This window comes from Penaeus japonicus, unplaced genomic scaffold, assembly GCF_977035675.1.
Source record: "Penaeus japonicus unplaced genomic scaffold, GWHDUDI00000001_assembly GWHDUDI00000028, whole genome shotgun sequence".
In the NCBI taxonomy this organism is placed as follows: domain Eukaryota; kingdom Metazoa; phylum Arthropoda; class Malacostraca; order Decapoda; family Penaeidae; genus Penaeus; species Penaeus japonicus.
Window position 1 is genome coordinate 4,412,637 of NW_028234430.1, and position 15,000 is coordinate 4,427,636.

The window sequence follows — 15,000 nt, forward strand, 5'->3', positions numbered from 1 at the left end:
CGCACGCTTAAATTATCTCTCACTCTCTCTCTCAATCTCACGTTCTTTGTCTGTTTCTCTCTCTCTCTCTCTGTCGCATTCTCTTTCTCTCTCACATTCCCTCCTTTTCTCTCACTCTCTCTCTCTCTCTCAATCTCACATTCTTTGTGTTTCTCTCTCTCTCTCTCTCTCTCTGTCGCATTCTCTCTCTCTCACATTCCCCCCTTCTCTCTCTCTCTCTCTCTCTCTCTCTCTCTCTCTCTCTCTCATTTCCCCTCTATGTCTGTCTGTCTTTCTCTCTCTCTCTCTCTCTCTCTGTCTCTCTTCCCACTTTTTTTTTTTTCTTTTTCTTTTTTTTTCTTTTTTTTTACCAGCGTTATATGGACGGACTTGAATGATTAAACACGAACAAGTATGGACAGAACATGCGGTACTTCACACATGTTTGAAGACAGGTTTAATGGCAGTGCGTGTACAAAAAGGCAAAACGTGCAAGGCGAGATTACCTCTGTCGAGAGAAGGGGGTAGGGGAGGAGGAGAGGGGATGGGGTAGAGGAGGAGAGGGAGAGGAGGGGAGGGGGGAAGAGGAGGGGGATGGGAGAGGGAGGGGGGAGAGAGGGGAGAGGGAAGAGGAGGGTAGGGGGAGAGAGGGGAGAGGGAAGAGGAGGGTAGGGGGGAGGGGGGGAAGGAGAGGGAGAGGGAGGGAGGGTAGAGGTAGATGGAGAGAGAGAGAGAGAATGAGGGAGAGAGAGAGAGAAATATTATATTTACGTGGGAGGTGGGAGGGAGGGGGGAAGTGATATTAAAAGAAAACAAGCATTTCGGCCGCAGGTGACCAACAGATTTACCGAAGCTAAAACAACGTCAATCTACAGTCCCCAGGAAACAAGCAAACAAAAAAAGGGGAAGAAAAAGAAAAATGAGACATAGAACAACACCCCTTCAATTGCGAATTAGTCACGTGACCAATAAACAAACACGCATTTTTCTCTTCTCTTTTTTTTTCTCTCTCTCTCGCGCCACTTCATCTTCGACCTGTTTGTCCGCCGTGTCTTAGTGTGAACGTCCGTTTTTTTTTTTTTTTTTTTTTTTTTTTGGGGGGGGGGGGGTAGGGGGGGCGGGGGGAGGGGCGGGTGTCGGAGGAAAGAGGGAGGAGGAGAGGTAGGGAGGAGGTAGTGTGGGGGAGAGGGAGAGGGAGGGCGTGGAATGTAGGGGAGAGGAAGGGAGGGGGGGGAGTGATGAAATGGGAGGGGAGAGGAAGGGGGGGGTGATGAAATGGGAGGGGAGGGGGAAGGAGCGTAGGGAAGAGGGAGGGGGAAGAGTGTAGAGGAGAGGGAGGGGGAGGAGGGGGGATGAAATATGAGGGGAGGGGAGATTGAGGTGGGGTGAAATGGTAGGGGAGGGGAGGGGAGTGGAGGGGTAGCTGTGCTGGGGAGAGGGGGAGGGGAGGATGATTGAGCGAGGGACGGAGAAGGGGAGGGGACGATACTAAAAGGAATAGAGGGAGGGAGGGAGAGGGGGAGAGAGAGGGAGGGTGGGAGGGAAGAAGAGAGAGGGGGAGAGGGAAGGAGGGAGGGAGGGTAAGACGAGAGGAACAGTGTTTAAAAAAAAAAGAAAAAAAAGGAAGATAGGGTGTCAGAGAGAAGAATGAGGAGGGGGGGAATATGGAGGAGGAGGAGGAGGAGAAGGAGGAAGAGGAGGAGGAGGGGGAGGAGATGGAGGAAGAGGAGGAGGAATAGGAGAAGGAGGAGGAGGAGGAGGAAGGGGAGGAGGAGGAGAAGGAGGAAGAGGAGGAGGAATAGGAGGAGGAGGAGGGGGAAGGAGGAGGAGGAGGAGGAGGAAGAGGAAGAATAGGAGGATGAGGAGGAGGAGGAGGAGGAATAGGAGGAGAGGGGGAGGCACTCGGTCATGGCGGACTGTGTCATAGGCTGTTTGTGTTGGGATTAGGGACGTTGTCTTTATTATGGCCCCCGTGAGATTCTGAGAGACGAATGCCCCGTGGTGTTGTGTTTACCTGTTTGTTTTACGGCGGAGGATGGGCAACTGGGCGTGTGTGTCTGGGGGTGGAGGTGGGGGGTGGGGGGGATGGTCGCATCTCCTCGGTTGGACTTTATGTTTGGTTGGATCTGTCTCTCTGTGTCTCTGTTTCTCTCTTTTCTGTGTGTCTTTCTCTCTCTCTCTCTCTCTCTGTTTCTGTCTCTGTTTCTGTCTCTCTCTTTCTCTGTGTATCTTTCTCTCTGTCTCTATCTGTTTCTGTCTTTGTCTCTGTGTCTCTCTATATCTCTGTCTCTTTCTCTGTCTGTTTCTCTCCCACTCCCGCTCACTCTCTCTCTCTCATTCCCTTCTCTCCCTCTCTCTCTTTCTCTCTGTCTGTCTGTCTCTCTCTCTTTCTTTGTCTCTCTCTCTCTCTCTCCCAATCTCACTCATTCCCTTCTCTCCCTCTCTCACTTATTTCCCTCCTCCCCCCCAACCCAAGCACCGGCAATGTTCCCCACCCCCAAAACCCTCTGATTCATAAGGAAACTATCGTACCTCCAAAGATATTGAATTTCACGGAATAATAGATCACGCCCGAATATTCCAGAAGGCGAACGAATGGAGTTCCCATTAAGTAAATCTAGATGAATTGAGTGAGAGCGGGAGGGAGGGATGAAGGAGGGCGGGGGGGAGGGAGGGGGGTCTTAATTGACGTTGATACATCGCCCATGGTAATCATGGTCATAAGTCATTATAATGGCGTATGACTAAGCAACGTCATCGTGGAATCTGGCGTTATAGCCTTTATGTATTATGTGATATTATTACGTTTAGTTTTGTGTGCCTGTCTGTGTCTCCTCTCACGCTGTTGCTGTTGGTTTCATTCATTCGTACGGAATCTCATTCTCTCTGCCTCTGTCTTTCTCTTTTTTCTTGTTCTATTTCTTTTTCTCTTTTTTTTATTTTTTATTTTTCTTTTTCTTTTTCTTTTTCTTTTTCTTTTTCTTTTTCTTTTTCTTTTTCTTTCTCTCTCTCTCTCTCTCTCTCTCTCTCTCTCTCTCTATATATATATATATATATATATATATATATATATATGTGTGTGTGCATATATACATTATACATATACATTATGCATGTACATTATACATACAGATTATAACACATGTACTTACACATGTGTGTTTGTGTATGTGTTATAATGTGTATGTATAATGTATATGTTGTATAATTATATATATACATATATATACATATGTATATACATGTATATACACACATTTATCTGTATCTATCAATTTATACACACACACATATATATTATATATTATATATTATATATACATATACACATACAAACATGCACACACACACACACAAACACACACACACATATATATTATATATTATATATACATATACACACATACACACACACACGCACACACACACATACACACACGCAACTATATATATGTATATATATATATATATATGTGTGTGTGTGTGTGTGTGTGTGTGTGTGTGTGTGTGTGTGTGTGTGTAGATTTTTCTCCTAGTCTCACTTTGCTCCTTCTCTCTTTTTATATGTATTCTATCGAGATCTCATATACACTCTCTCTACAAACACACATATATTTATTTATTAATAAAGCGACCGGTTAAACAAACACATGAACAACTAAGGAAATAAACGGATGAGCAAACAGCCATTATAAACAAGTAAACGCATGAACAAACAAGAAAGACATAAACAGACCAATAGACCAGTAAAACAAAACAAATAAAAAATAGATAAACAAATTAATTTCAAAATACAAACAACCTATAAGACAAACAACAAAACGAGACGAAGATTTTAATCAAACAAAAAAACAAATACAATCAAACAAAACAAGTAGACAGACGAACTAATCAATAAAAAAAACAACCACTCAACCAATTGCCCAATAATCACATGAACGAACAACCACTTAAGCAAACAAACAATCAAACAAAACATATGAGTAAACAATCAATATAAACAAAAAAGAGTCAAAATATAAAAAATACGAACAAATCAACCAAAAAAAACAAACGAATCAAACAAGAACAAAGGGATCAACAAAATTAACTAAATCAATTAATTAATAAACCAAAAACCAAACGACTCAACCAAAACGAAGAAAAAATAACGACTCAACCAAAAAAAAAAAAAATAAATAAATAAATAAATAAATAAAAAATAAAAAAAACACCGAACGTCTATCGAACAGAGGGTCAGGTCAGGTCAGGCAAAAAGAAAAACAAAAGAAAAACAAAAAGAAAAACGACAACCCACACATTATCTTAATCTCTCTTCCTTAATTAAATGATCAAAGTTCACTTACATCCTCGAGGGATAAACAAAACGGGGGGGGGGGGGGGGAGAACGCAAAAGAGGGGAAAAATATGATGATTGTGTTCAGAATAATTATTATGATAATGGAAATAATGGTATTAACAATGATAATATTAAAAAATAATAATAATGATAATGACAATAATAACAACAATGAAAATAATAACAACAAGAGTAATGATAATGATGGTGATGTGATGATATGATGATGACATCACTAACGACTAAAACGACACAATAATGATTACTGGACTATGATACATACATGATAAAACGCAATAAAACGACTCACAGCCGAAAATGGCACATACACAGGAGCGAAAGGGCTAAGTCAAAATCCGATCTTCATCAATGACACATTTAATCGATTTTAATGAGCTCATTAGTCGTGTTAACGGAAGGATTTATCAGATTATGTGTGGCTTTTGGAGCCGTGAATGTGAATGAGGTTATTGTGTAATGTTGAACGTAAGAGGGTGTATAGTGACGATGGTGGTGGTGATGGTGGTGGGTGTGAATATGCAGTCATTACTCTAACATCCATTACAATGTTTAACTTTACATTAATTTCACGAAACGGCTTATTTGTTGTCTAAAGTGGTGATGGTGGTGGGTGTGAAACCATATACAGTCATTGCTCTAACATCCATCTAATATGTTTAACTTTACATTAATTTCACTAAACGGCTTATTTGTTGTCTAAAAGGCAATTATATTTACGAAATACATTCACGGTAGACATTGGATCCACTCATACCTGTTGACTCCAATCTCTCTGCCATGTCCCGTTGACACAACAACAAAGTCACTCGAGAAATTGACGTAGATTTTGACCAGGTTTGAAACGAGTGTTTTTCTTCCACTCCTTTCATGTGGGTTGTAATTATCATCACTACACACTTTTTTTTAAAGATGGGGTACTTTTTAATGCTACCATTGCTATTTATATCATTATCTCGACACTATACATTATGTATGTATGATGTATGCATTCGTATGGATAAAACTGTGGTTCCATATATCATTCTCTCTCTCTTTTTATCACGTATATCCATACTCCTTTGATCAGGAGACTGGCGTTATGGTGATAGCAATAGCTTAGCGTCTGTTTTTCCTTCTCTTAATCGACCATGGTATCGTAAATCATTCCTAATAGTCATATTATAATGGCCATTATCTATTGACTAACTACGTGGTCCCAGAGCCACTTTCACACACTCGTTAGTGACAATCTCAAAGACATTCTAAACACCTGCACAAACCACCTGCTAAAGCGCAAGCCTAGCCTCACGCATAAAGGCTTTTTTAAATACGAGCTCTTCTCGAATAAATATAAAAAAGTTAAAAAAAAAGAAAAAAGGAAAAAAAGGAATCAAGATAGAGCACAGAAGAAAAAAAAAGGGTTGAACGGATTGGAATAAATTACTTCGATCTGATATTCTGACCAGGCCATTGTTTTTCAACCTAAATCTTGATAATTTTGCAAATTAGATTAATGGCTTTCTCCGCGTCGATTCTATTAATGGGTTCGCGCTGTGATTATTCACAATTATTCAGCGAGAGAGAAAAAAAGAAAAGAAAAACAAAAACAAAAACGAATCGTCACAATATCAGATCGAAGATATATTTTTTTTAAGTCGTTCGCGTTGTCGTTTTTCTTTTGTTTTTGTTTTTTTCATTTTGTTTATCGTTGTGTTTATATTAATTGTTGCTTTACTCTTCTATTTGGAATGGTTGTTAATGAATGTTAGCGTTATTTTAAAGTGATATTTTAATTTAATTGATTGCAATATCAAAATCACTTTTAGGTAGTAAATATCTTCCTATAGGTTCTATCTTATATTAGAGAATATTAAAATTGAAAGACAGCTAAATGTATACCACTTAATACATAAGATAATTTTAAAAATTGATACATTTTAAATTACAAACTTACTAAATAAAGTGATCACATTCTCCAACTCTATAGACGCGTCTCTCAACTCAATTATTTTTTTTCCTTAATGAATTTCTTCCTCATTTCTCATGTCCTCCTCCTCTTCCTCAGCAGACGTCACGACGCTGGCGACCTCAGTGTGGGATGCACGGCTCGTCACGAGGGTCGAACGTCCTACTCCTACTGCCCTTCCTGCTGACGCTCCTGCTCATGCTCCTGCTGGCCGCTACGCCCTCTGCTGCTGAGGTCCTTCAAGGTGAGTCTCCTGCCGTCGCCGCTAACGCCTCCTTCACCTCCTCGACGCCTGTCCTTAGCCAGGAGGAGGAGGAGCAGGAGGAGGAAGAGGGCGGCGTCGAGGGCGGGCAGGGGGAGGAGGAGGAGGAAGGGGAAGGACCAGAAGAGTGGGACGGGTTGATAAAGGATGTAGAAGCAATAGAGAGAACAGAAAACGAGGAACGGGAAGGCCAAAGACAGCAGGACGCGCAGGATGATGTTGACGTCGAGGAGATGATAACCTACACGGGTGACGTCCAGGATGACTCACCTCTCCTGCTGGACGAGGATTTCCTTCCCCCGGTGACGAGCCTAGACGAGGAGAGACCGGAGACTCCTATGCCTGAAGGTCAGTCCGTCGGAGGCATGTTTTAGTTACCCTTTTGGAGGAAGATCGTTGGTTGTGGGCGAATGATCGGGGGAAAGCGCGTCGGTTTCTCGTGTGATGTTTTGTTCATTGTCAATAGATGGCGTTGTTACTTTCATCTCTCCAATAGATGGCGTTGTTCCTTTCATCTCTACAATAGATGGCATCGTTGTTGGTGTTATTTCTCTAATAGATGGCGCCGTTTGATGTATTTCTTCAAAAGATGGCTTTTTTTATGGCGCCTGTTGATTTATTTCGCCAATAGATGGCGTCATTCGATTATTTCTCTATTATATGGCGGCTTTTGTTTTATTTCTTAAATGATACTTAAAATACAACGGTTGAGGAATATTGATACCGATATCATCTTTTGGAGAGAGATACACAAGTTCTATCCAATAAATGGCGTTAATTGATAATGATTCAGATTTATAGATTAGAGTTATCTCTTAAAAAAACACACACACAGCCGGCAAGCTTTATACCCATCTTTCGTTATATAATCTTCGGTTCTTTGAGTCATAGATGCGACACTAACTACCCTGGTGGCGGCTGTCAGAACTAACATCTCTGAGGTACGTGTACCTTCTTCTTAACCTTTTACCATAAAGTTAATATTTTCTTTCTTTTGAACAGCTTTTTTCTTTGGTAGATAAAGAGTTGTTTTATATCTTTATGCTAATTATTCTAAGCATGTTATTTTATTAAGGAAAATTAACCTTAGCTTAATTTATTGAGATATATTGGTCGTTGGTTCTCTTGTGACTTTTAGGAAATATTTTAGGTTCATTAGATTTATCCTTTTTTTAATAGTAGGTTTGGTTACTGAAGTGAACAGACTTGATACCTGTCGTTGGAGAAAAAAATATATGCAAATGCGTTTGTGTATGTGTGTGTGTGTGTGTGTGTGTGTGTGTGTGTGTGTGTGTGTGTGTGTGTGTGTGTGTGTGTGTGTGTGTGTGTGTGTGTGTGTGTGCGCGTGCGTGTGTGTCTATGTTTATATACATATATACACATCTACTTATAAACATAATCTCTCTCTATACCCCTATGGACAACAACAACAGCAACAACAAATTAATAATAATAATAATAAATAAATAAAATCACAAGAAAAAATAAATACATGGAAACAGTTTCTTCTTTTTATCATTCTTCGGCATTCCCATTATAATGAGATTACACTGAAGACTTGTCGGTGCCACACAGCTTCACATTATTTATGGTATATCCCTTATCAGGCAAACAAGAATGTAATTATCTCATTAAGGAGTTCATTCTTGAATCCACATCACTCGCTCATTATATTTCCATCATGTTTTGTTTTCGTTTTTGTCTCTGTTCATGTTTCTTTCGACTTATTATTATTATTTTTTGTTGTTGTTGTTGTTGTTGTTAATGAATACTTTCTCTTTGATTTTTTTTTCTTTGTATTCATTTCGTCTTTTTTGTTTCTAGTCCCTTTATGGGGTTCCTCTTCTTCTCCTTTCTTCTTCATTTCCTTCGTTTTCATCTTCTTTTCCCTATCATTACACTCCTCCTCCTTCTTCTTTTTCTTCTTCTTCTTCTTTTCCTTCTTCTTCTCCCTCTCCTTCTTTTTTTCTGGGTTATTAAAGAAGAGTGAAGAAGGGAGGAGGAGAGGGGAGGGAAAGGGGGAATGGAAAGAGTGAGAAAGAGGAGAGAGAGGAAGGGGAGAGCGGGTAGGGGGTGGAGGGTAGGGGTCGGGGGGTAGTGGATGTAAGAGGAAAGACTGGAAGGATGAAGGAAAAAAGTTCGATGGAGAGGGAAAGAAAGAGGGGGACGAGGATAAAGGGAGTACGAGAAGAAAAGAAAAAAGAATCAAAAATACACAAGAAGACAAAAAAGAAAAAATAGAAGCAAGCAAATGAAAGAGGGAATAATTAGAGGGGGGAGGGAAGGAGAGAAGGAGGGAGGGAGGGAAGGAGAGGAGGGAGGGATGGGTTTTATCACCACAATTACCCCACCCATATACGGAGGAAATTATCACCCGCCCACACACATACACAAACACAAGGCTTAACTCCCCGATCAAGCTGTACTTGTCTCCCCGAGCTAATAGGGACCCACAGCGATCGATACAGCAAAGTACACGGAGCTAGAATACACACCCTTAATGGACGCAACACACGCCACTCACACACGATCAGGTGCTGTCTAAAAGACGGCCGTATGTAAGCTGTCACTCAAGTCCTTCTTCGGGGAGTTGGGAACCGGTGTTAGCGCCCTCTTTCGAGATCTTTCAGTGGCATTCCTCCGGCCACTTAAATTGTTATTAAGGGCGAGGGTACCTTTTTTTGATTGGTCTTGGTAGGGGAGAGGGGGAGGAGAGGGAAGGGGAGGGACGGGAGGGGGACGGGATGGGGAGGGGAGGGAGGGATGGAGGGGAGGACAGGGGGAGGGGAGGGGGAGGGGGGTTGTATGGGCGGGGGAGTGGCTGATAGCTTGTTTATTGGTTATGACAGGTGTGTCAGGATGGTTCCGTGGTTTATATCTCTTTGGTGTTTTGTTTGTTTTATATTTTTTGGAATATGTTTTTTTTCTTATATTCTCTTAACTTTTGATATAGATTAAAAAAAACTTATTTCTCTCTCTCTCTCTCTCTTATATACATATATATATATTTATACATATATGTATATATATATGTATATATATATACATATTTATACATATATATGTATACATATATATGTATATATATGTATATACATACATATATATATATATTTATATATATTTCTCTCTCTTTCCCCCTTCCTTTTTTATCTCTCCCTCTCTTCTTCACAGACTTGAGCGACAAAATATTTTTATCCTTTTCTTTATCCCTTGACACACACACACGCAAATATAGGCTGAAAATTTTTGACAGGTTCCACTAGCCTTATCTGACTCTGGAACTAGGTTCAAGTCGGGGATTATCGCCCTTCTGGCCCTATGCCTAAGGGCGCCATCTCGGGAAATAAGGGAGCCAAATCTAGAACGTTCTTTGACTAGATCCTACTTTCTGTCTCTCCTTTTTTTGTGCGAGAGACGAAGGTCTATAACCTAACAATCACCTAAGAAGTTTTTAGATATTATTATGCAGTTCTAACATCATTAAGATAAGACGTCGAAACTAGCCTTGACACTCCTAGCCATAGGATGTGTATTTCTAATGTAACCGAAACAGCTGGACCTGAACAGCTGGAGGGACTATGGGACCATAGCTAAATCTGGGTAATGGAACCGTGGCAAAGACCGAGCGTGCATTCCGTGAGGTGCTGGATCGTCGCAGTTGGTGTCAAGTAGGGCATCAAGGCAGGCAAGAGCGGCGATGCTAAAAACTCGCCCAAATCACGCAAGGGCGGCGCTGCTGAAACTCAGATCTCGCAAGGGCGCCGTCTTGGTTTCGTAAAAGGGAAGTAGTCTTCAAGCGGAAAGTAATACGTAGGATATATATCTATATATACATACATGAGAAAGATGGTAGAATGCAGTAACGCATTTTAATATAGTTGGGACTCGTGTTCCATTTAAATTTCCCTACAAAACGTTCTTCATTTGAACTCGATAGGACAACAGAAAGGGTGTGCGTCGACGCTCTTTAATTAGGTGTTGACATCGACAGCTGATGAATCACCTGCCAATCAAACTAACCTTCCAGACAATGGGGAGGCTATTTATAGCACCTATATCTAAGTTCAGGAAATTAGCCAAAGTATTTTAGTTTATATAAATGAGCTTTGGATTTTTCTCCACATCAAAGCATATGCGGGATTTGGTGAAAGGTTTCTGTCTTTAATAACTTGACAACCGCCATTGTTACAAACGTGTTCACTTTTTATGCCCATGAGACGCAATGTGTTGTTTGGCTGCTAGGTCACGGGGGCTTAGCGATCAACGCTTGTTTGTAGCAAAGTAGACGTACGAAGCCGCGTTAGAATTCTGAAGGAAGGAAAGACAATATACCAACTATTAGCAACCAAATTTGCTGTAAGGATTTATCACATTATGGAATGGGAGAATCCAAAAAAAAGGCCGGGGAAAATATGTCGTAAGGGATAGAATTCAAGCGTGACAAACAAATGAGGTGATTTTGCAGTGCCTGTTTGACATGTCACCAGCTGATTGGACGGACGAGGCGAAAGGTTCAAGAAACCAGAGATGAAGAAAGAGATATGAAATGATTCGGGAAGGTTGAAAGGAATAAAAAGACTATTGAAATGGGTATTCCATTTCAAAAGAAGATATAGGAAAAGTAACAGTTCCAAGGAAAAGGGAAACACGAGAGAAAAAGAAGAAAGGCAATGTGGAATGCGAGTGCCAAAGGACGGATCCAGGTTGCTGTTTATATATACTGGTGCAAGCAGACACTGTATTTTAGAAATTGTTTTTAGCTCAGTTTGGACCTTGACATTTAGTGCTACTAAAGTTAAGAAAATTTTGGATTTCAAGATCTTTAAGACCGAATGGCAGAAACTAGAATACAGTACAAATATAGAAAGACTGACAGGCTGCACCAATCACAGTCTTGTAAGGAAGAAGAAGAAGAAGAAAAAAAAAAACAGTTTCATGCTTACAACCAGTCCTGGAAAAGAAGAACTAGAACAATTCCTGCGAGATGGATATCAAGCAGCCTGTGGTTGAATCGAGGAGGGAATGCTGGCGTTTGCATAATGCTTATTGGTTGTCCAAACATATATATGTACTGGAAAATATAGGCGTTTTTGAACAAATGGCTGAGTGACTTGAACTCAAGCTACAAAATTATGTGACATTTACATCATAAATGTACATCAGGTTTTGGGTACAAACAATGCAGTGAGAGATACCGTTAATCTCAAACTTACCCTTTATGAAGAACGTGTTCAGAACATGTTTTGTGTTATACCTTATACCATATGTTATATTTAAACTTCAATTGCGTTAACAGAAACTATACCCAGATTGCTTATAACAATGATATAATAATGATAACGATATCAACAAAAACAATAGCAATGACAATAATGATGATAATGATAATAGGAATGATAATCGTAAAGCTAATAAAGGTCGCCAGCGCAGACGGACACACTATAAGGGTAATCTGATTGACAATTGGCCTCATCACCCCGTCGAAGTTGGCACCAAAATAAATAAAAAAGCACCGACGCACACCCTTCCCGCTGTCCTGTCGAGCTGAGGCGAAGAACGTTTTGTAGAGAATCTTTAATGGAACACGAATCCCAACCTACAGGGCGATTTGAGTAAAAAAAACAGGGATTTTTGAATTATCCCAATGCACACACACGCACACAAACACTCATATATACTCTTTCTCTCTCTCTCTAAGACATACACATGAAAAAAGAACCACTCTAATGTTAATAAACGCACACGTATGTACATGCATACATACATACATGCCTGTATGTCCTCTCCATATAAGCTTACACAAAACATACATAAACACACACACACACATACATACATATATCCCCACAAACATGCACGCTACCAACGCCTTTTCCCTGTCCCTCTTCACCTTCGCCAGGATTTCTCTTACGCAAATAAACAGCGACTCAGACAGTCCACCCCCCATCTCCCACCCCCTCCATCCACCCCCACACCCACCTCCCTCCATCCACCCCCTACCCCTACCCCCCCCAGGTACGACTGCTGTTTATTTGGTGACTTGCGACTTGCATATACACAGCCACAGGAGACTGTGCTTGTCTCGTCAGTGGGGTTGATAAATAGTGTGGGGGGGAGGTCATTGTTGGTTGGGTTGGGGGGTAGGGGGGGAGGGGGGCAGAAAGGGAGGGAGGAAGATGAAGGGGAGGGGGTAGGGGGGTGGGGTAGAAAGGGAGAGAGGGAGGAAGATGAAGGGGGGGGCAGAAAGGGAGGGAGGAAGATGAAGGGGAGGGGGGTGGGGTAGAAAGGGAGGGAGAGGGGAGGGGGTGGGGTAGAAAGGGAGGGAGGGGGGAGGGGGGGGGGGAGAAAGGGAGGGAGGGAGGAAGATGAGTGGGACGGGAGGGGGGGGCAGAAAGGGAGGGAGAGGGGAGGGGGTGGGGTAGAAAGGGAGGGAGGGAGGAAGATGAGCGGGAGGGGAGGGGGGGGGGCAGAAAGGGAGGGAGGAATATGGAGGGGGGCAGAAAGGGAGGGAGGGGGGGAGGGGGGGGGGCAGAAAGGGAGGGAGGAAGATGAAGGGGAGGGGAGGGGGGGGGCAGAGAGGGAGGGAGGGAGGATGAAGGGGAGGGGGGAGGGGGGAAGATAAGGGGGGGGGAATGGAGGGAGGAAGATGGAGGGGGGAAGGAGGGAGGAAGATGAAGGGGGGATGGGGGGGCAGAAAGGGAGGGAGGAAGATGAGGGGGAGGGGAGGGGGCAGAAAGGGTGGGAGGAAGATGAGGGGGAGGGGAGGGGGCAGAAAGGGTGGGAGGAAGATGAGGGGGAGGGGAGGGGGCAGAGAGGGAGGGAGGAAGAGGAGGGGGAGGGGGGGGAGAAAGTAGGGGGGGGGAATGGAGGGAGGAATGAGGGGGATGGGGGCAAAATGGAGGGAGGAAGATGAGGGGGAGGGGAGGGGGCAGAAAGGGTGGGAGGAAGATGAGGGGGAGGGGAGGGGGCAGAAAGGGTGGGAGGAAGATGAGGGGGAGGGGAGGGGGCAGAAAGGGTGGGAGGAAGATGAAGGGGAGGGGAGGGGGCAGAAAGGGTGGGAGGAAGATGAGGGGGAGGGGAGGGGGCAGAAAGGGTGGGAGGAAGATGAAGGGGAGGGGGGTGAAGGGAGGGAGGAAAATGAGGGGGAGGGGTAAAATGGAGGGATGAAGAGGGGGATGAAAAGGAGGGATGAAGAAGGGAAAGAAGAGGGAGGAGGGGGAGAAGAATGAATATGAAGAAGAGCAATAAGAGGAAAGAGGGAATCGGGAAATGGGTAGGGAGGAGAGAGAAACAAGAGGGAACGAGACAGAGGCAGAAAGAGAGAGAGAGAAAAAAGAAACAAAGAAAGAGAGAAAGAGAAGTAGACAAAGAAAATCGAGAACAAGAACGACAGACAGACAGTAAAGAAAAAGATACCGAACAGATCTAAATGCCCCCCCCCCTCTCAAAAACAAAAAAACAAAAAAACAAAAATGCCGAATCATCTACCAGAAATACCCTGCCTATACCAACCAAGCTACCAATCAACCAAGAACCTACCACATTCCAGAAGGACGAAACCATCCTGCCATACAATATCACATAATAATCTTATTTTCATTATCTTTTTCATGGATAATCTTCGTCTCGGAAATCAGAGGAAAAATCCCCCCCCCCCCCGCCTCGACGCTCGCTACCTACTTGACTCAATCGTTCATTCAGTCTTCATTATTGTTATTATTTTTTTTTATCCACCTCCCTTTTATCCACCTCTTTTTATCTACTTCCCTTTTATCCACTTTCTTTTATTTACTTCCATTTATCCACCTCCCTTTTATCCACTTCCCTATTATCCACCTCCTTTTATCCACTTCCCTTTTATACACCTCCCTTTTATTCACTTCCTTGTTATTCACTTCCCTTTTATCCACCACCTTTTATCTACTTACCTTTTATCCACTTCCCTTTTATCAACTTCCCTTTTATCCACTTCCCTTTTATCCACCTCCCTTTTATCCACTTCCTTTTTATCCACCTAATATTCACTTCCCTTTTATGCACTTCATTTTATCCACCTCTTTTTTATCCACTTCCTTTTTATCCACCTAATATTCACTTCCCTTTTATGCACTTCATTTTATCCACCTCTTTTTTATCCACTTCCTTTTTATCCACTTCCCTTTTATCGACTTCCTTTTTATCCACCTTTTATCCACCTCACTTTTATCCACTTCCCTTTTATCCATTTCCTGTTTATCCACCTCCCTTTTATCCACCTTTTATCTACTCCCCTTTTATCCATCTCCTTTTATCCATATCCTTTTATCCACTTCCCTTTTATCCATCTCCTTTCATCCACTTCCCTTTTATCCACCTACTTTTATCCATTTCCCTTTTATCAACCTCCCTTTTATCCTCCTCCCTTTTATCCATCTTTTATTCACCTCTTTATCCACTTCCCTTTTATCCACC

At 42.4% G+C, this 15,000-nt stretch overlaps 1 protein-coding gene across 4 annotated transcripts in view; it reads left to right on the top strand.

Annotated features, from left to right (window-relative positions):
- LOC122248599 (uncharacterized) overlaps window positions 1–15,000 on the top strand; it is a 168,384-nt gene that overhangs the window by 33,716 nt on the left and 119,668 nt on the right. For 3 of the 4 annotated variants that reach the window (XM_043008713.2, XM_043008716.2, XM_043008715.2), the window contains one exon: window positions 6,384–6,894. In XM_043008713.2, coding sequence (XP_042864647.2) covers window positions 6,384–6,894 — 511 coding nt within the window. The remainder of the gene's footprint in view (window positions 1–6,383; window positions 6,895–15,000) is intronic. The other variant, XM_043008717.2, reaches the window with a different exon arrangement.